Here is a 22,847-nt window from a genome sequence, read left to right as displayed (position 1 = left end):
AGGTCACCAGTCCATCGCAGGTGGACCAGTATGGATTAAGCGGTAAAAAATGACTGACTATATTACACCTGCTTTGTAATACATGCACATGATATACTCTATACAGTTCAGCAATAATACACAAGGCAAATTATACTAAAATTACTTTATTACAGCTGATTTCTGTTCGATGTCCCTCTGCCAACACAATGGTAAATACAATACAAACAATATAGTAATGGATCCTATTTTGTTCCATCTTGTTTTTTTACACAATTTAAATCCACCTTTAGTTCTTTACCATCTCTCATGTATCTTCATAACATCTGACATTCAATTACAAGCTCCACCATCTATACATTTTAATACAAGTTATAAATTGTAGTGGTCATGTGCCAAAGAATACTGACATCTTCAAAGAAATGCAATCTTTTCATCATTTGTCTGTAACTCCACCATTGTTTAACTGACCCTTTATTACTTTAATCTCAAAGCCAGAACCAACTGATCTTCATGATTCATTTCTAACCAACAGTCCCCCAACAGGTGAAAGCATGGAGATGAAACAGATGCACTGATGTTCGGGCTTGGCGACTCTGGTATGGCACAGTGTTTGACCGTAGAAAGAATCCTTTTCAGTTACCGATTCACAATCCTGTATCCGACTTGCTTTCAGTCAGTAGGATGTAAAAACTGAGTTATATGAAACAATAAAAACTATAAACAAAAACTAGGGGCTTATGAGGTGACTTGACTGGCGGAAACATCTAGATTTAGCCACATGTGGCATTACAGTGAGCATAATTGTCCATATCAATGTAAAACTTGGCATGTATGTGAGGTTTGATTGGTTCAACATTCAAACACTTGGTCTTGGCTTTTGATGTGTGGTAAAACTCCAATTATTAGTACTTTCTGATTTTCTTTTCAACCAAGCATTTAAAAAAAAGATGAAAATCAGAAGAGGATTGAATACAACTTACTTGGATAAAGTAGAAGTAGGCATAAAACAGTTTTTGGGGCCATATACAGTACTATGTTACTTGATAATGTCCAAACTTTCTGTAATGAAGTATATACAGAAATTAAACTCCAACCTGAAACGAAAAAATAAAGATGCCACCACATTTTGTGTCCTCAGATGTGACTGGAAGATGTCAAAGAACATCATTCAGGAAGAGCCAGAAACTAAGTTTAATAACAGTTAAGAATCACTCTGGAACGAGAACAAAATCCTTGAAGGTGCGCAGGCAGCACTGAGAAAAAACATTCAGTAATGCTCAGCTGACTTCATAAGTGGCATTTAAAGGAGATGATTGTGAATACAAGAATGAGGAATAACAACTGGACTAAGAACGTCTTTCAAATAAGCTACTTCCACACAACTAGATGAGACGTACGAAAGAAGAGGGCCGATACTGTGACATCAAGCTCAGAAAATGTTTTTCAGGTAAACACTTTGAGCAAGCGCCTAAAGAACATGAAAAACGTGAGTATCTCCAACTGAGTCTTAGGAGCACAGACCCAAACTATCTGGCCTTTCATCTTTCCTGAAAATGATCTTCTAAAAAGTTAAAAGGAGGCACTTTGTTGGCTAGAAAGCAGAAAACTGATCCTATGGAACTCAGAATAATGGGGTACTTACAACCCTTTAACTTTTCATGTTTTGTCAAGTTACAACCACAAACGTCAAAGTCTTTGATTAGGTTTTATTTCTTTTGGACTAAAAGATAATCTGATAAAGAAAAATAAAATCTAGTGCAACTGAATGCCTTCTGAAAACAGCCATTAGGTATAAATCCAGCTGTTCTGTAGAGGCTTAAAATCTTTGACAGGGAACTTTAAAAAACTAACACATCTTGAAGTCCAAGGAACACACGATCCAAAAATGAAATGTGTATGGCATACATGGAAACCGTAACCAGAGAAACAGCAAAAAGGTCCAAGGTAACTCTGGAGGAGTGGCATAGATCCACAGCTCAGGTGGAAGAATATTCAGGTAGGACATCTATTGATCTTGGCTGAGTGGCAAGAAGAAAGCAGTTGTTCAAAGAAAGATGCAAGTCCAGTAAAGGTTTTGCCAAAGGTGATGCAGAGGATAGGGCAAACTCAACTTTGATCACCATGCAAAAGCTACGTGTGGTGGAAAACTACCACTGCACACCATCCTGAAAACACCATTCCCACTGTGGGAAGCAGCATGCTGTGGGGATGCTTTTCTTTTGAAGGAACAGGGACCCCGGTCAGAGTTAATGGGAGGATGCATGGATGGATATAAACAGTTACCCTACGAAATAAAAAGGATTGTTGAGACTGTTAAAGACCTAAAACTGTAAGAGGACCAATGAGAAGAAAAAGCTTTGATCTATAAATCAAAGCACACACATTTATCAGAATGGCAAAGTCAAATTCGACAGACCCCTCTGTGGCAAGACTTGAAAACAGATGTTCACAGATGCAATCTGACTGAACGTGAGATATTTCCCAAAGAAGAAATGGAAAAAGATTCTGTTTCTACATTTGCAAATGTAGCACAGAAATACTCCAAAACACTTGTAGGTGGAAGTGCATCAAAAGGCAGTTTTAAAAACTATAAATTTATGAGGGCTGATGAATGCACAACACACATTTCCGATTTTTATTTGTACAAGTTATAAAGACCATGTATGTTTTTTATTTTACCATTACGTGCTACTTCGTGTTGGAGTATCACATACAATCCCAATAACTTTACTTTGTGGTTATAATGTGACAAAATGTGGAAAAAGTTCAATGGGTATCAATGCTTATGCATGGTAATGTGTCTACAGCCCTGCAGGTCCTTGCCAGTGTGTTGGATGAGCTCAACAATTACATCTCTACTAACCTTTAGTGTTTTTCTTTTAATTTAGGCCTCAACTTTTTATTTTCAAAAGTAGTGCTTAAGTTCAGTAGCGCAAAGCCTGTTGTCTTGGTCATAACTCACTGTCTACACATAAAAGATTTCTCAGTTAACTTTGTTCAGTTGGTTTCATTGAAACGGTCATCTGTACATAACTAAAAACACTGTAGCATCGTCACATTTTCTGTTCAGTCAACGTCCCACAGAAACACAAACAGAAGCAGTAACAAACAGCTACAGACTCAAAGAACAAAGCTGTAAAATTTGGAAAATGCTCATATAGTGTCTGTTAACATCCAATAGCCTCTTGCTGATACTCCTAGGAAAAAAAAAAAAAAATCACAGCACAGGTAAGTCGGACTTCTCTACATGCGTACCAATGAAACATTCGTTCACCGGGAGCTTCGAGAAAAGAAGTCAAATATTAATCTTACACTCGTTGAGCTGTATAAAGTGCTTTGCAAAAGGCAGCAGTTTTAAAAGGCACTAATAAAAAATAAAGATTAGCACTAAGATTGTTTTTGAAGGCTAACAAGTGACATTCTCTGCAGAGGTAAAGTTTACCCCTGAAGTATCACCCTCAGGCATAAAAAAAAACAAAAAAAAAAACACCAACATGCCAAAGTAGCTTTGACTTTGTTTCTCCTCGCTATATTTAATTAATATAAATTTATGCAAAACCATCTGGGAGGGCTGGAAATAACATCCCAGCCTAAAGACCAGAGATCAATACGTATCTGAAACTGAACTGGGTTATCAAAGCTTAAAAAAGGCACAGTGTTAGTAGAAGCACACGTCTAAAGCAATTAGATTTGTTTGGTTCTGTATTTGCGAAGTTCTGTTTTTTGGTTAATCTTCAAGAATTAAGGTGGAACAAAATGTCTCAATAAAAACCAAATAATAAAAAAGAAGGAGCCTAATTTATCACAAAGACCATCGATGACCAGTACAGCAGGCTGGTAGACAACAGCAAAGCATCCCCAGTTTTTTCTGAGGGGTTCTCTACCGTACCACAGACAGATTGGCCAGTGCATTTCTAAACACAAATGGGAAGATCAAAGTGATGATGGTCCTGAACCTAAATCAGTTTTATGTTATGTTTGAATCTACACTTAAAAAAACGTCAAAGGCTTTAGAGTGGTGTTTTATGTGCAAAACGAGAGCAATGGCTGTGAATAGCACAAACGTATGTCTTTAAAAAATGTCCTCTGTAGAAGAGAACTGTAAATAAAAACAAATGAGACTTACTTATTCATACTCATGTTTGTGTAACATGCATTTCAGAATCTGTATGTGTGCTGATAAACTGCCTTGAGGATGGGGTGGGCTTTTCCCTGCCCCTTTTGACCTGAGCAACATTTATTTCACCACACATCCACATCTGTACAGGGGAGAAGTTTTGAGATAGTGTCACAGGCAGAGAGAGGACAAGAGCAAAGCCAGTACATTTTCCTGCTGTTAGATTTTCTATATAAAGTGACTCCATAGCAGGCAGGGCATCTAAGAGTAGGAAAGGTGCGACCCGTTGGATATTTGTGAGGTGACACTGGAACTCCTGCTCATACCCTGCTCACCGCGCCCTCCCATTGCCTGTGGGCTGCGAGAAATCAGGGCTCCACCTTGTGGGTGACCCCAGGACATCTGACCCCTTCCACCCGGTGAGCCTTGCCCCCAGGCTTGCTGCATAGGTGACCCTCCGGGACTGGAGTGATAGTGGTGATGGCTGCCTCTGTGATTAGAACTTAAGCTCGAACCCCGGCTACCCCATTGCGGCCCTTGAGAACTTGAAGAGGGGCGCAGGTGCTGATGTTGGCTGTAACCTCCTGGAGCCCCGGGAAAACTATTGCTGAGAGCCTCGGGGGAGATGTCTGCTAGCACCATGTTGCTGAAGCCCAGGCGCATACTCTCTGAGTCAAAAGCCTCAACTTCTCTGGCTTGACGTTCCAGCAGGTTCTGGATTCGCTCTGTGCGTTCGCTTTGTAAGGACTGCATTTCTTCCTCAATCTAAAGGAAAAAAAAAACAAAAAACAAGAGAACATTATTCACAGGTACGAGAGTAACGGAAAGGGTCACTAATGGAAATTTAGATTTTGATGTAGGGTGACTATGATAACAAAGCATGAACTTTACTTTTTTTTTTATATGCCGACCACAATTTCAGTGGCATTACCAAAAAAACTACATGAGGTGAGCACTCTTACTTTGTCCCATAGATCCTCTACAAAAGAAAAGTGTGCAAACTTTATATGGAAATAAGAACAACCTGTATGATCTTGAAACCCAAAGCCAATTTAAAATGAAAACTTATAAAAATTATATTATATGCTCTTGAATGTAAAACTTTCAACCTTTTGCTCCAGTAGTGCTCTTCGGAGTGATACCCTTTGTTCCAGATCATTCTTCTCACGGTCATGCTGGGCCTCCGTCTGCATCTTGATCTTGCTCTGGTAGGCGTTGAGAAGCTCCAGCTCCTGCTGTAGCTGGATCCGTAATGCTTGGCACTGGGATTCCTGAGTCACATCCAGGCGTAACTACAGACAGGGAATGAACATCCAAGGTGTAAAAACTTCATGCAAACATTACTCATCTTCTGACTGCATCAGCAGTCTTGAATTGACGCTTCTGGCACTACCAGACTCACCGCCTGAGTTGAGAGCATTTCATTGATGGACTGGTCATACTGCTCTGCTAAAATGGCGAGTTTGCGATGCTGCTCCTGCTTCAGTCGTTTAAGGACAGCTTTGTGCTCGGACTTTGCCGTGGTCTCCAACAAGTGGTTTCTCAGTGCTTTATACTGCCGGGTCTGGATCTTACATGTGTCTTGCAACTGCTTTTTGATCTGGAGCTCTTTGGACTTGGAAACATGAAAAAAGATATTAACTTCATAATATATGTAGACCTTAATCACAAACATCTTTAACAGACTGACGGAGAAAGTAGAATTAGTACCTCTTTTTTTGTCAAACCAGAGACAAAAAAACTGGTTCAGTCAATCTTAACGATACAAATATCAAATGAGTTTCAAGTTTGGTCAGAAACTAACCTTGAGACTCTTGGGTTGCTGACGAACCTCCATGGCATGTTTGCGTCTAAGCTCTCTCTCTCTCCTTTTGTTGTACTCCTGCTGATTGGTGAGCTCTGTCTGATGCTGCAGACGGATCAGCTCGACCCTCGTCTTTTGGATGTTGTTAAGCTGGCGGAACTGAAGCTCTTGCATGGACTCGTGGTGCCGGAGAAGCATGGCGTGCTCCAAGTCCTTCTGGGTCTGACGCTTGTTTAACTCCTATCACCAAGCACACAGAAGAAATGACAACAAGAAGGAAAGGTTACTGCTAAAGATGGAAATCAAAAAACAGATTTGACTTTGTAAATAACTCATAGAGAAGCTTAGCAGTGCTGACCTCTCGCAAATGCTGCTGTTCAATTATGTGGCGAGCCATCAAGATTCTTCTTTTGAACCTGCGACACTCCAGCTCCAGGTACTGCCTTTGTCTGTGCTGCAGGTTGGCCTCTTCTGCTGCTTGGAGGTTTTGGAAGTTCTCTTTCTGCTTGGTCAACCACTCCTGCTTTTCTTTCTTGGGCGTTGACTGGTTTTCATTCAGTTCCTAACGAAAAACAGTCATTTAACCTCACTATCAAAGTTGAGTTTGTAGATGTAGTTTTTTTTTAAATTATATTTATTACCTCCAAGTACATGGAAAGACGTACAGTATGTAAGAAAAGAGCTTGACAGAGTTTCTAACCTCTTTCAGTTTCTCCTTGCGAAGCTTGTATTCCCGTTTTTGGGATTCCAGGAAGCTGTTTAGCTCTTTTTTCTGCTGACTCTGGATATGATGTTGAAACTTCTTTTCATCGTTGCTGAATGTTTTTGCCTAGTGGAAGAAAAAATACACACCAGTTTCAGTCCGATCAAAGCAAAACAGCCGCCAATGTAGGAGCCTCTGTTAGACTACATTTGTATGCAAGTATCCAGATCCTTTATTCCAAGGAAAGAAGGATAGGATATATTAATTTAATCTGTTGTTTCTGACAGTGACTCACAGGTATACGGTAGATTAGCAAATAAAAAAACAACTCCTATGTTGGGGATTCAAACTGTAGACTAAAAGTAGTCTTCTACCAGTTTGCAAATGTGGCTGGAAAAACACAAACATCTGGTTGTAAAGCAATTTCACTGATACAACAAAGACAATAGAGAAGATGCCTTATCTAAAGAAAGGAAAGTCGTTTAAAATAAATCTGAGGTTTGGAGGTATCAAAGGTTTGTTTTCTAAATGTAAACTCTGCTGTTGCCAAGCATAAAAAATGGTTCTGAGGTTCTGTGAAACTATTGGTTATATTTCCCTTACCTGTACTGTTTTAGCTGACTTTAACAATTTAAAACAACTTAGCAGTCCTCTTGTCTAACTGACCAACATTCAGAATATGATCGAGGATTATGAAGGATTCCAGTTTTTCCAGGTCTCCGAGTAATTTGAAAATGATTCCAGATTTCCAAATCAGCATATGTCTGCCTCGCTTCCATGTCTGACAGGATTTACATACTTTTCCAACAAGTTCATAGTAAGATGACATTTTTTACTGCTGGTAAAAGGAAATTTTTGTCACAGAACCTCACTAGAAAAATATCCTCAACAACCCTTTAAGCGGTTGCTTCTGGCAGGGCTTTATGGAAAAACATTGTTTCTTAATGACTTGACCGCTGTACCACCACTTTACCTTCGAAAACATTTTATCCTTCATTAAACTACAAGCAACACCAAATATGTTAGAGACATAGACAGCCTGAAAGCATGGTGCCTAAACAAAAAAAAAGAAAAACATTTATTGTAGTCCAAGCAGTTTTTTGCAATATGAATGTTGCATAGCGCAGCCCTAATGTAATAGCTGGGTTAGTTTAAAAACATGCAAGGAATAGGCATCCAATCAAGTATGATCAGAACTGGAAAAAGTTCTAACTTCTCTGTTACTGAACAAAGCGCAAACAGATCTCCAAGTGAATAAATGCATGTGTTGAACGCATACATCTTTCTCCACAGATGCTTGGTGTTTCTTGACCAGCTTCTCCAACTCTTGGGCAAAGTTATTCCTCTGGGTCTCCAGCTCCTTGTCCAGACGGAGCCTGTGTTCATCCATTTCAGTCTTCAGCTTGTTTTCCAGAGCCAGCAGTTGTTTCTGATGCTGCCGCCTCATTCGTTTGTAGCCCAGTATCTGCTCTCTTAACTCGGAGTCCTGCTCATGCTCCTTCATCTGGCGTGTGAGCTGACAAACACAACAGACATTTAGTTTTAATTAACTTAATAGACATGTTTTTGGGATGACATACAAGCTGTAAGGATGTGAATCACTGGTTTGCTCTTCTTGGAAGATAAAATTCTGTTTTTTTACCCTTGATGCATTGACTAAACACAAGGCAAAGACAATATATTGTCTTTCAGATCATGTGCAACATAATAGGCAGATATGCAGCTTATATCAAAAACAAGCCTCGTCTCAGAATTACAATTTGGTAACACCTGGCTCACAGGTAAGGAAACAACGTGCTATAGTGTCATACCCAAACTCTGCCATGCAACAGACATGCTGTCATTATTTCAGAAACTCAGCAGTGAGCTGAAAAAGGTCCAATTTCTTTTCATTATGAATACTTATAAAAACAATCTTTCATAGTAGGTTTTTATAATAAAAAATTAAAAGATAAAACCTTATTCAAATGCTTAGTAAAAAAACAGTCCACGCGCAAATCAGAGAAGTGCAAATGTCCATTCAGCCTTTCTCAATAAATATCGATTGATACACATGATCAAATTAGAGCAAACTGTGCTGGGTTGAACCCACAAATTATTTATTATGGCACACTTGCTGTACATCTCCTTTAAAAATGTAGGTGTCAATACTTTGAAAATTCACTTTACAACATGCATAGAAGCAACAGAGCCTAGGGCTGGCAAAATTATCAATAGCATCCGTGGGAACCTACTCAGCTGGCTCTAGTTGATCATAAAAACAATAAAATTAGGCAAAATTACTAGAAACACAGAACCCGAACACGCCTGCTGTGAAATCCATTTGAATACCAGATCCTTGTGTACACAGTTAAAAAAAACTGTTTTCCAATCGTTCAACCAAATCCAAGATACATTCTTCACTGCAGAATATTAATACTTTTAGCAAGTGTTATCTTGTCTTCTGTGCTGCTTTGCTAAGTAATCACACTTTTACATTTACAATATTTTTTACTAAATAGCTGCTCAATTTCCCACTATTTACTGGTTATGCACAAAATAAGAGACAAAAAACACTGATAGTGTTATTCTTGATATACTTAACTGATCTTTTTTTTCTTTTTTTTAAGAAATCTACATCCCAAAAACATCCAAAACGTTAAAAATGGCATCGGGTATCAGGTATTTTTCTTAGTAGTGTGGTGAAAACCCGATTAGAGCCGTAAAGTCATACAGGACATGTCTAAAGTTCATTCAAGCATTCAAGCTGATAGAGTTTGAGAGAGAGCAACACCTAAAGTAGATAACAGGAAGGCTGAATAGACAGCAAATTCAATAATAGTAAGATATTAAAGACAGTTGAGAAAGTAAACTCTATAATCATGATGTCTTTGTTCTAAATTTATAGTAACACCTTGTTTTACAGCAACTCCTCTTACGCAGCAGTATGACGCCACCTCTGATCCTAATGTGAAAAATTATGAAAGGCTCCTGGCAGAAAGGTTAAATACAAATATTTCAAATCACTATTCTTAGATCTTCTTATATTCCATAGTCCATGTAGAGAAATCCAAGGTAAATTATTATAGGGGCATTACCAGATTTTGTTTGTACAAAAATGTAAACACTTGTATCCAGATTTTCCACAGAAAATGCCTATTATCACAGCTGCTTACAGATGAGTTCAAACAGACAAATTCCCACATCTTTAGTCAGGATAGAAGCTATTTTTACCGCTGAAGCTGTGCGTATTGTTGCGAAGTCTTCACGGTTTCGTCTTGGTCTTTGAGTTTGTGCAGGGGGAGATTGTGGCTCTGTTGTGGCTCTGCTGTGAGGCTCTGACTCTTCATTACACATATCTTGTTCCTAAACATAAAAAAGAAGCAGCAGAATAAACTTGTCAAGTCAGAAAGAGAGATATTGCATACCAACCAGAAGCAAAATATACACACACACACACACTCTTGTTTTGCTATATGTAGTGAGGACCATGTGTTGACTCCCATTGATTTCCAGTCATTTTCAACCCTTTCTATGCCCTAACCCTGACAATAACCCTAAACCTAACTATTACCAGTGCATGCCTAACCCTAACCTTAACCTAAAGTCAATTCACACTTTAGTCCTAAACCTAACCGTTAGCAAAATAGGTCGTGAGGACCAGCAAAATGTCCTCACTTTGGTACAAACGGTCCTCAATTTGATGGTGAAATCGGGAAAATGGTTCTCACTGTGATGCCAAGACAGGAACACACACACACACACACACACACACACACACACACACACACACACACACACACACAACAGCTCTGTTGTGATGAGAATACTGATAAATCAAAGGTACACAGAACACTGGGACTTTGATCTCTTACAGGTTTGAGATTGATCACTGAGCTGTTGGACATCACTGTGCCGTCTCCATCCATGTCCGGCTCGCTTTTGTCATCGCCCGCATCAGTCAGACTGTTGACGGAGCTGCTCTGGGAACTAGCACTGATAGACATGCTGGGTATGGACTGGTTGCTCCCAACGCTGTTCACTGTGCCCGTTCTACTTACACTGTGCTCTGGCTCCTAAACATGTCACACAGGAAACAATAAAAGGTTACAACAATGGAGGCTAAGATTAAAACATACAGAGGTATGGTAGGGGCTTGTTAAAATAGTCAAGAGGCAGACCTCATCTTCATCGTGCGCCTCAGTTGAGGGGCCATTGTGGGCTTCCTGAAACAAGATCTTCTTCATCTTACGATACTGCAGATTGTCTAGTTCCCTCACTGCATCTTTGGTCCGATTTATCAGATCTATTAGGACTGATTCCGGTCGTTCACGCAGGATAAATGCATGCTGCTGACCAGAAAAGTAATTAAGCATTAAAGTTGGAACGTTTGCCAAGGTTTAAAAGAACTGACCGCAAAGCTGAGACGAACCCCACCTTTAGGAGCTCCTCAGAGTTTGGTCTTTCCTGAGGAAGTTTTTGAAGACAAGAATCCACAAATTTTCGAAAATAATCCGTCCTACAGTTGAGTAAAAAAAAACCCAAAAAAAACCACAAAGTTTAGATTAAAGTATACTACTGAACATCTTGTATCAAACAACATGCTGAATCTTAACAATTTTCCCTCACCATTCAGTAGACTGCAGAACTGGGCTGTCATTCTGTGCTATATGGTACAAGGCACTCATTGCATTCATGTTGAACAGTGGAGGCTTCCTCTCAGCTATCAACCAAGAAGCAAATCAGTTTAGAAATAATATTTGCAAGCAAGAAGACAACAGAGTAAAAACATAACAATAATTTATGGTAAATGTATGGTTTCAGATTCGAAAGCAGTAATGTCCAAAGTGTGGCTCAGGGGCCATTTGCAGCCCACGATTTTGTGCGGCTCCCAACTGCAGTTCAGGAATGATACATATTTGGCCCGCAAGAACAGGTGGCTGATGCAGATGGAGACAGTTTCTTTTTAAGACACAATAGTTCCTGCCAATTTAAAATCTTACAATGTAAAATATCATCTTTTCATAACCACACTTTTAAAATTATTTTTAATTTCATAGTAAATATGACCACATCTATCCAGCGACTCTTGCTCAAAAGCAAATACTGCAAGCTTTTTCAAAGATAAAGTGATCTAAATCCTGCTCTTATTGCTGAGATTGGACTTCTTTTCCCCCCCAATTGAGCCCCCAAAAAATGTACAATTATTTTGAGTTGACCATTTGGGCCTGCGTGACAAAAGGTTTGGACACCAATGCTCTAAAGGTTCCTTTGTACGGCCAAACACATGTAACTGTGCAGAAGGAGTATTTAGATCATGTATGCCCTCAGTTAGAAAAAATACAAAACAAAGCAAAGCTTACGCAAAGCAGAAAAATATGAATGCTTGGTGCTTTCCACACCTCTAGAATTCTTCATTTACCAGGTAAAAAGAATGCAGAACAATCACATGCCTATGCATTGAAAGTATGTTATGTATGAACCAAGTCGCATGAGGGGAAGCACAGCTTGTAAAGGCTTCTGCTGTTGCAGGAACCAGCCTAAATGGCATAAACTAATGTTGACTGACAGCAATATTTAAATAATGAAAACAAAAAAAAATCCAAGGAATAATGGCATACCTAATTCAATGCAAGTTATTCCTAAAGACCAGATGTCCACCTTTCCATCATACTGGCCCTCATCCATAGCCAATATGACCTCTGGAGCCATCCTGAGAATAAAACATATGTAGTAAGGTAAGTTTGTTAAAAAAAAAAGTATGAAAAGACGGATGAGCAAAACAATTAATTAAACGCTAATTCCAAAACGGATAACACAGAAACAGTAAACAGTGGCATCTCTGTGTATTAGATTTTAATTAGACTGCAGTATTTTAAGGGTTTATTGTTGCTAATTTGGATGAATTATGGCTTGGAGTTAATGTGACACCCTCTACAAAGAGGGTAACACACAAAACATCATCTTGGGGGAAGCAAGTCATTTGAGAGTTTGGGAGATTCACGAGGCCTGGACTACAGCAAGGCTTTGCCAGAATCGGCGCTTAAAGAGCCAATACAACAAAACAAAAACAAAAACATATCCAGGCCATGGGCTACTACAGTCACATTCATTGCATTGCGATAAGCCAATTCTGAACTAGTGGTCCTACAATAGTGGGATGGATTGGTGTTTTCAGATAAATACCTTTTGTTTATATTCTAATTTACTGAGATTCACATGTACATAGCTGTTTACATACCAATATGGAGTCCCAACAAATGAATTTGCTGGACAGGCAATGGAGGCCGAGCCAAAGTCTGCTAGTTTCACCTGACCGGGTTCGGTCAATAAGATGTTTCCTGCCTTGATGTCACTGAGAAATACATAGAAGGAAATGATTAAGGTTTTCCTGTGATGGCAGAACCCCAAAACATAACACAAAAGTCTGCTTGGAAAATACTCACCGGTGAATCATGTTGTGGGAGTGAAGATAAGCCAATCCTTGAAGAGCACCATGAGTAATAGCAGCTATTTCAACTTCTTGGAGGGGTTTCTTGTGAACTGGAAAGCATCAAATCATCAGTGATGCAAGTATGACAAAAAATGGCAAACTTGCAAAGGGGGAACAACACCCCCATATAGTGACTGAGTTAACTAACCTTCTAACAAATCTGAGGCTGAGCCTAGACAGTACTCCATTGCCAGCTGTAAAGAAATTAAGTGATTTGTAAGTATTTGTTTTTTCTTTTTTTTCTAATTATGTAAATCTGAGTGTGCGAGTGCCCCTCCGTGATTGTTGGATCCAGAAGAATACGGATTGGTTACCCAGGTGGAGATGATGCATAACATTCCTCTGCTCATCCCAACCAGTCATGCCTTAGTCTGAGTTGTCTGGTAGATGCAAATACTTTGAGGAGTTCGTAGGGGTGAGCTGCCTTTTATTTTTAACTCCTGTTCATTTTAGTTATGGAGGCAAGTTATTGTCATTTGGTTGTTTTTTTTTTCTAAGAATCAGATAGTTTCTCTTTGTTTTTTGTTTTGGCCTAAAGTTCACCCTGAGGTCATTCTGCTCCTTCTTCAGTGTGAAAACATTTAAATATTCACACCATTGTAAATAAAATCAGTTAAAACTGCACTAACTGTGTTGTGGCTGCTTCAGGTCTGACGAGGATGGATCATTTTTCATGTTGTGGTCTGGCCACTGCTAGATAGGTCATTACATAAGCAATAAATCAGATTTTTCATTCAAGTTCGATTTTGGTTCCAAATGGTCAGAAAAACAATGCAATTATCAAACACCTTCCACATCATTTCAGCATATTATGCGTTCCAAATACACTCTTATTTTGTATTGTCTTAAGACTGATGTGCACCCTTGATCCATTCAGTGACAGAACCTACATGTGTTCTTGTTTTGAAAAGTGCAAGTAAACATGGCAGAAAGAGGAGAAGCGGTGAACCTTCTCTTTGGTAAGTATGGTCTACGCAAACATCTCGTGTTACATGGCACCATTTAGTACCTTGAAATTTTTTAATTTGCGTAAAAACACAGTTTTAAACACAGATGTGGATCAAAAACACGTGCTGTGCAAGATTTGCTTCTCAGTGGTGTCTGCACTACTTGACAATGCAACACAACTGTGCAAAAACCTGAAATTTAAACACAGATGGACCCATTGACGATTAATATATAGATATATTTAACCAAAATGTAAACAATGAATAGGATGTCTCGGTGACTGTACTAAAATGTGAGCAAATGTGCTTGACTCAAATAACTTGGTCTTTTAAAACTTCTTGTAATTTATTTTCAGTTCATCAGTTTGTTTTCCAAAGATTGCTGATGAACACCATGCTGCTGCTTTTCCTTCAAATGTTTTAGTGCAATCCTACATTTGAACAAAAGGTATGAATAGAAATTTTATGTTCAAGGCAACTAACTGCTCTTCAAGCGCAGCGTTTCACCACACTGTGTGTCAATTCGTTTTAAACTCCAGTGATTAAAATACTTGATTTAAATTTTTTCCATTATCATGCAGCGCTAGTAACTTCTCATTTTTCCTGGTTTTAAAATGAAAACCTTACCCAAGCAGTATGCTCTCGCAGGTAACATCCTTTGTACTCTATGCTATTCGGGTGTTGTATTCTCCGCAGGAACTTCACCTCCTTGATTATATCTTGCCATTTCTGTGAAATCCACACATAGAGTAAATTTAGAAAAAGATTTGAGAGCAAACATACAATTATATATATATATTTCAAAATGTTACAAAAGCTAAGTGTGCTGTTCATTTAGACAAATGGGGAAAAGCAACAACTCTAAAATGCTTAATTTGCCCACATGTTTCAGACTGTCACTCAAACATGGGTCAATATGACAACACATAACACTTGCTGCCTGGCCAAAAATCCCTGCACGTTCTACACATAACAGTAACACACATGAGCTAATGAATTGATGTTAGCGCAACCAAGCTAACTTCGTCCTGAAATGATCAGCCCATTTGCACCAGGAGTTTTGTGAAAAACTTACTATGAAATTTATCACAAGCACGTTGTCGAGTAACATTGTATTCATATGAAAGAATATCAGCCTGGTGAGCCTTCAGGTGCTGCCTAAGACTTGTGGTATTTTCCCACCTAGTTTGTGGTCACATTTACCGCCGTCTCTCTACAATACATTCGTTTTTTTTTCTTTCGGATGGATTCCGTTTTCATGGAGTCAAAGAAAACTCACACGGCTTGTTACAATTTTGTCATCAAAGGACCACGTTTAGCTCATCATCATCTCTGTATCATCATGAAAATAAAGAGGCGTCAACGAAATGATTTTATTTTACATCGTTGACGTAAACAACACTGGTAAGCGGTCATAAAAATGTAGCTTCTCGCGGAGCCGAGTACGCCCGACTATGTGGAGCCTTTATAGTGTGAACTGCAATAATTGTTGCTGTTATACTATAAACAGCTGATCAGAAAAATAGAACGGCTGGTGTTTATTGGTACATAAAGCAATTCATTATTTATGTTCTTTGACCATATTTTTGTATTTCTCAACCAATGAAAACACTGAGTCAAAACCTAAAAAAGTCAGGACAGAATGCTAGAGGTCTCTTCATGTTAATGGTTATCCTTAAGATAACATCTTTAACTTTGCATTTACTGCAGTTAATCACTAACTGACATAACATTAACCATTGAGTATGCTGAAAAATAATAAAGAAAAGAAAGATTTTAAACTGGTGCCACTCACTGCAACTATATTCATTTTAAAAAGTTGGTTTGTGTAAAAGAACTACAGTCAATGTTGCATCTTTAAAGGGTTGACAATAATTTCAAAAAAACTCAGACGTCAGCTGTGAAAAGATGTGTTATTATCACAAAGGTTTGGAAAAAGCCATTTCACCTCATTGGACTGTTTCCCACTATAAGACATCTTCTTGATGGCCACCACATCATTAGACCGCACATCCCGTGCCTGGAAGATGGGAAGAATTGATTGTGAGTTTAAACACGGCGACTTAACAATGACTGAAAGATTTATTTTCTTAACCTGGAGTGAACAGGCAGAACCAAAACAGACTTTACATTCATGTGTTATTTTTTTTGTAAATAATCGTTTTAATTTTTATGCAGAAAAGATCCACAAATTGCAAAATGAACTGCCTTAACCAACTAACCACCGGTGTGGTGCTACTGAACCATTATACCATATACAACACCTAAACATTTGATGTACACTGAGTGTAAAAAAAAAACACTTTATTAAGCTTGTAGATACTGATCTTGTAAACTCCATCAAACATAAAATGCATAGTTAGGGAAAAAAGCAGAACAATGGATAACCAAAGAAACAAAACCTATAGACTGGTTAATCAACAGCAAAAACATTGCCTTGGGAATACTCAGAAATGTCTATAAGCCACCAAAAGCCTTGATGTTGCAGACTCAAATTATTTCTTTGATACATACACTATATTGTCAAAGGTATTGGCTCACACCACCAAATCAATGAACTCCAGCACTCTGTGCAGAAACTTGACTGGCCTGCACAGAGTGCTGACCTCAACCTTCTTGAACACCTTTGGGATGAATTGGAGCGGAGGCTGAAATTCTGGTTTTGTCATCTAACTATGAACACAATCCTAAACCTTATGGAAGATTTTTACAGAATAGCTAAAGTTGCTATTGCTGGCAATTGTGGGTAGTAGGACTGGGCGATATGAACCAAAAATAATATCTCGATATTTTTAAGCTGAATGGCGAAATACGATATATATCTCAAAATAATTTTTTATACATTTTAGTATACATCTGAGTCAAAGCTTTGTCCCAGATGCAGACGCATGTAAACAGCTGTAGATGTACATAAGAAATGGCTCAAAAATAATCTACTGGCAAATATTAAAATAATCTTCCTCAAATAATATGTGCTACACGTATACATTTGTGGAAGCACTTCTCTGGCAAAATAATTCCGACTCGGTAGCTGGTATCTTCGGTCAAGGACTTTTAAGCAGTTGTACAAAGCCGTCTTGTTCCACAACTGAGAGCGGGACCATGTCTTTAGCGATATGATACGCCGCAGCTTTAGTAATCTCACGCCACTTGTCACTTTTTCTCTCATAAGGGACAGCACGGGTATATGAGTTTTGTAATGTGGTTTGTTTCGGTGCAGGAGGCTGGGAAGGCTTCACAGTTTGAACTGCAGCACGCAGTTCAACACACTCTTCATATTCTTTTTTATGGTGCTGTTTTAAATGCTGGAAAAGATTTATAGCGCTCAAACCTTTTATCGGGACTTGATTTCGGCATTCTCTACAAAATAAATCTTTCGGTTGTTCATCTGAGATTCTGAATCCGAACCATCTCCAAATGAGTGAACCGTTTTTTGGTTTTTTTTTGCTCAGCAGGTGCTCTCCGATATCCTCTCCTGTGCTTTCATCCTCACCTTCCATCTCGTGGCTGCTGTAGCAGCAAACTTTCTAGCTCAGCTAACCACTAGATGAGGCAGTGGGGAGGGGTGATTTGTCTTCAATGTGAGGGAGGAGGGGCCGTGGGAAGTTCGACACCGACATATGAGGAAGAAGACAGAAGAATTGGCACATCTAAAAGAATAATTAATATGCAATATAGACCATTTCGACCATACTCTCATATTATAACTCTTTTGAAAAAATCTCGATAGTTTTAAAATCTCGATATATCGCCCAGCCCTGGTGGGTAGTATGACTAAAGTGAACGAGGATGTTGGATTTTCTGTAAAACCTTTTCAGCAAAGGTGCTAAAGGTCAAACCAGACAAGATTTGAGCCATAAACATATCTATAAGGACGCATCGCTCAAGTATTTATAGTCCAATATAAATTTATGCTTTTCTTTGAGGTCTAACCTGCGGATTGTGATGCTATTCTAAGGACTAAGAACACATACAATTTCACTTGTACAAAACTTGTTTTTGTTCAACAATTAAATTTAAACTATAAAACGTGCTGCTGGATTTTTGATCAAACTAGTCTAACAGAAAATAAAAGATTACAAAATAATCTCCATTTACGCATATCGCTAACCTTTATTCAATTTATACTAAAACAAAAAAAAAAGGATACATCACAGAGATTGCTGCTTGTTGATGTGTTTATACAGCATTAAAAGAGGAAGTCTTCAGTTTTGATGCACTTAACGATCAAGTACAGAAAGAAAAACCTTCTTTTAGAGCCGATTAAGGGAAAATAAGTGGATTTGATCACTGGGCAATTGACTGGTGCATTATTATGTATCCAGTAAAATACTCACAAAATATACAGCTCCAAAGCTGCCATGTCCAATTTCACGCAGATCTGTGAAGAGCTTTTCTGGATCCTCCCTGAAGAAGAGTTCTGAGATTTCGGGGTCCTTCAGGTTCCCCACCCGGCTGTTGTTGGGCATACTGGGGAGTTGGGGGCAATGCCGCTGTCGCCAGGAACTATCTGGGTCTGCGACAGCGACGGAAAAGCCCCCTGTGACGGCTCATCTGCAGGACAGTGATTTCATATGTGTTCAGAGCTGCAATACAAAAAGAAACAAAACTGAATGTTAGAGATTTTTTTAAAGGTTATGAAGATCTCTATTTAAAATATACATTTGCACAATGTTAAATTTTAGGGAAAAATAGGGACTAAAAAGTAACACAAAAGAGAAAATGTCTTTAAAAAGGGTAGTAGATTTGACCTCCCCTCCAAAATGTATATCAATATGCCAATAGCCTAAAAAAGGTTAATGCTTCTGATGTATGTATTTATAGATGGAAAACTATGGAAAGTCATGGTTTAAATGCATTTAATAAACAGCAAACAAATACTATTTCTCAGTATTTCATTAAAGTAAAACTAGTAGACTTCCGTATTTGGCTGATTAGTTGCTGCATCTGAAGTTAACTGTTTTTTTTTTTTTTATTAATTATGGAGAAAAAGGTTAATAAAAAACCCTTATATCTCACATACAGTCTAATTTTATTGAATATTAACTCTTAAATAGGTTTATGATAGAACTTACTCTCAATATGGTTGGACTAAAAGGATATATGACAGATTATGATTCCTGTTCCATTAAAAACAACACTCAAGCAACCTCAAGTAGACTATGAGCAGATTATAAAAAATTAACTGTCAAAACGTCAAAAAAACAGATACATATTGACATACTGTCAGTAGAAAAAATCTCATGGCAGATGGACCCTTTTGTACCTGAAGAAATCCGATAAGAAATTACCAAAACTGGAAAAGTACACATTAAAAGACACAACACATACCTGACAATTTCATATTATGTTTTCAGTGTAATTTGATTGTTAGCTGATAAAATCTCAAACAAAAAGCTATACACAATGGTTTCCAACAAAGTGGAAACGTTCAGCTTTCAACATCTAACAGAAAATCAACCGCGCTGTTTTGTTATTTAGATATTAACACAGCTGAGATTTACCCAAGTCAAACTTTATTCTCCTACAAACTGCGTCCAATAATGTAGCTAAACAGATGCCATGTGGGAGAAATAAAGGGAAATAAATGTGTGACATTACAAAACTCAATTTCAGCACGCATACACTGAAGATTTCAACACATTAAAGAGCACACTCAAAAAGCCTACTTAGTATGTTCTTTTTAACCAAAAGACATACAAGAAATCACTCAGCTGCTTGATGGGTGTCACATTGAGTCAGTGGGTGTCCTTTAAGAGTTTTATCAGGACAGACTGCATACAGACTACTGAACTAATACAGAAAGTGTCCCAAATCCAATCAAAACGTGGCTTGAGAGAAACCATCCTTAAAACATGTTTTTGGTATGCACCATGGTGTGGGTGTGATCAGACTGCATGGTACATGCATTAGAGCTAGCTCTGAGTGGGGTCTAAGTTGTTTGGTGGAAATGGAAACATTTTACCAATAGAGGAAAGAGAATAAAAACTGTTTAGTGGTGGAAAACAGCTCCTGATCAAAAGAGCTGAATATGAGAAGAAGAGTGTCACAAAAACTTGTTACAATAACTGAGTGACTTAACGGAGTTTTCAATTTAAAGTTTCCTTATTGTTCCCATGATAGGGGCTTGTACCAAATATTTTTGCTTTTTTGTGCTCATGATGCCTGTTCAAATGTTACGCAACTAGAGTTCTTATGAGGAAAATGCTCCCAAAATATTAGGTAAAATCCCTCTTTTAATAGAAAATACAGAGGTAACCACAACTCCACTGTCAGGCTAAAAATTCCATTATTAAACTGTTTCTATAACAGCCCTACGAACGTAGACTGTAAAAGATCACTGAGGAAAATTTACTGAGTGCATCCAGCTCAGATGATCAGTTGCAAACAGATGCATAGCTGACGCTAGAGTCACAAGACTTCTTTCCCAGCCTGAGAGAAACAGCCCCCAGTTCAAGCAGACATCTTTTGTCTCACAACAACACTGAACAACCCACTATTTTACACAGATGCAGCCACAGTCATGAAATAAAAAGTCTAATTACCATGCAAGACTGTGCCTCTTTATTGCCATTGTCCTTTATATAACTGGTGCTACTCATTGAGCTCTGTTGTCATATGTCACAATACTGTTTTCGACCACTGACATATGAGGAAAAAAGTGCAGATAACTGATACCTTCATAAACCAGGACAAGCCTTTCAACCAGTGCTTACAAAACGCTTAAGAATGCAGCAGGACAGGACAACAAAGCTGGAGGGCTGGAATTCCCAATGTATGCCCTCAGTACGCTGCATTTCTCAGCACTTCCTGTTCACATTGCTCTATCGAGGTAGGAATGAGCCCTAGTGAGAATCTTGACAAGTTACATCTAGCATCCTTGGCACAAAAACAAGAGCAAACACGCATTGAAATATTTGACAGCAAAGAGAAATCTCTAAAAGCAACACATGACAGGCAGATCTGCTGTCTGCTTTCAGTTTTGAGAGAGAATGATCCAAATCAGACCTTATTCCACCTCAGTTTCCATCAAAAAATTAATTTCTTTTTATTTATCTCAGCTTCATAATTTAGTTAAAGATTTAGCTGCAAAATAATGTGAGCAGTATTTTGTTGTTTTTTTTTACCAAGTAACAAATGTAACCTACAGGTTGAATAAAGGAACTGTTATGAAAACTATTATAAACTGAAATTCTTATGACCAAAATGGCAAAATACTCATTGATGATTGTTTGTTGAACATTTTAAGTCAGTTAAGGAACATAAATTACCCCAGAATTTCAGTTTAAAACGCTGTAGCTGTCTTAGTTTTTAACCTACACACATGACTGCAGTGTCATTTGGAAATTCTTCAACTGCACTTTAAATTGAAATCAGAGTGGGTTAACATTTTTAAATGTTACAAGATTATTTTAATTTGAACCTACTTAGGATTAGGAGCTCCCCTTAAACATTTGAAATTAAATTGATGACTGATCCACAGGACATAACCAAACAAAAACAAAAAAACACAGGGGTTACAGTTACTCCATCTTACATTTTTCTGGAGGGAAAGGTGGATAAATGTGGGCTTTGGTTAAATACAGCACTATCTCTGAAGCAGGTTTGAATATTTAAAGTTTACTTCACTTGAAGCCCATGTGAGTACTTTTGGGGTCTGAACAACAACATGTTTTACCTGGGCGTTTCAGCTCATGTCACTGCGGATAACTCCCTTCCTTTACAAGTCAGCTATCAATCTTCACACTGTTTAGTTTCCTAAAAGTAGTCACATTTTTCCCCCGTCTGTTGTCAATCATCAAAGATAAAATTACAAATTTTAAGAAACTAAAACCTAACTTTAGGCTCCAATAAAAGCATATAAATCAGGCGTCAAATGATTCCCAATGTTGACTAAATGTTAGCTCCAAACTTCACGTTAGCTAAGTTACGCGTCTAAGGATGAAACAGTTCAAGCAGTGTTCATAATGTGTGACGAGCCCGAACAGTTATGTAACTACTAAAAAAAAAAAAAAAAACATTGAGTTAAACAACAATTTGGTTTTAATGAAAATAAAATAAAAACGACCTAATGTTTGCTAACTTAGCTTAGCCGGTTAGCTTGAACTTACCCTGCTCTGACAGGCCAGCAGCTCTGAGCGACGAGCAGAGTGGTGTACACTTCAAAACAGTTTGGGATTATAAAATACTTTTCCAGTTGCATTCCCAGCACGGAAGCTTCATGAGCTAAATCCCCGTGGTTCTTCACGCTGTCGGCCGATTTCACCGAGCACGTCAGTGAAATTACTAAAGATTAAAATGCCCACCCTTGAAGTAAACTGGGGTGCCACAGTAGTCAGTTCCCACTCCCAGGCAAGCTCCAAAGATGGCTGCCGAGCGCTCCGCCGCCGCCTCTCTGAGTGAAAAATACGCTGGGGAAGAATGCGAGAAAAGTTCGGACAACGCCAAAACACTCATAAACAAGTCCCAGTACGATCTGCGAAGTCGTTCAACGAACTGGATATTTCACCTAGCCCACTGACACCTGAATTATTAAGTTATGTAAAGGTCTTCTCTTCGACATGGTACAAAATGCAGTTCCGCCCTGCCTGTTGCAGTAAACTCTCCCTGACCCAGGAACATCCAGAGGCGGAAACTCCACAGCCCAAGTAAAAAAACAGACCTTTAAAAGTTGCCTTTTAAACATACAACTTATAAAAAACGCTAAGTGGTAAAACAATATTCGCCATGTCATCCAAATTATGTCTTCATTGGAAAAGTTTGAAGCCATTGATTCAACTGTGATAAATATTGTTTATTATTTGGGGATAATTACAGCTTAG

At 38.4% G+C, this 22,847-nt stretch overlaps 1 protein-coding gene across 1 annotated transcript; it reads right to left on the bottom strand.

Moving 5' to 3' along the window:
- Positions 1-130: 130 nt before the first annotated feature.
- Positions 131-22,643, bottom strand: taok1a (TAO kinase 1a). Its single transcript, XM_047391722.1, has 20 exons — positions 22,137-22,643; positions 18,363-18,611; positions 15,974-16,045; positions 14,653-14,754; positions 13,227-13,272; positions 13,032-13,128; positions 12,827-12,940; positions 12,207-12,298; positions 11,215-11,308; positions 11,023-11,104; positions 10,767-10,934; positions 10,461-10,661; positions 9,820-9,951; positions 7,886-8,122; positions 6,604-6,732; positions 6,262-6,465; positions 5,904-6,143; positions 5,502-5,714; positions 5,209-5,391; positions 131-4,864 (listed from the first exon to the last, which is right to left on the bottom strand). The coding sequence occupies exons 2-20, from the start codon at positions 18,492-18,494 to the stop codon at positions 4,361-4,363; spliced, it is 3,042 nt and encodes a 1,013-aa protein (XP_047247678.1). The 5' UTR covers positions 18,495-18,611; positions 22,137-22,643; the 3' UTR covers positions 131-4,360.
- Positions 22,644-22,847: the final 204 nt, after the last annotated feature.

This window comes from Girardinichthys multiradiatus, chromosome 18 (assembly GCF_021462225.1).
Source record: "Girardinichthys multiradiatus isolate DD_20200921_A chromosome 18, DD_fGirMul_XY1, whole genome shotgun sequence".
Lineage (NCBI taxonomy): Eukaryota > Metazoa > Chordata > Actinopteri > Cyprinodontiformes > Goodeidae > Girardinichthys > Girardinichthys multiradiatus.
Note: the sequence above shows the minus strand (reverse complement) of the source record. Positions and strands in the feature narration are given on the sequence as shown.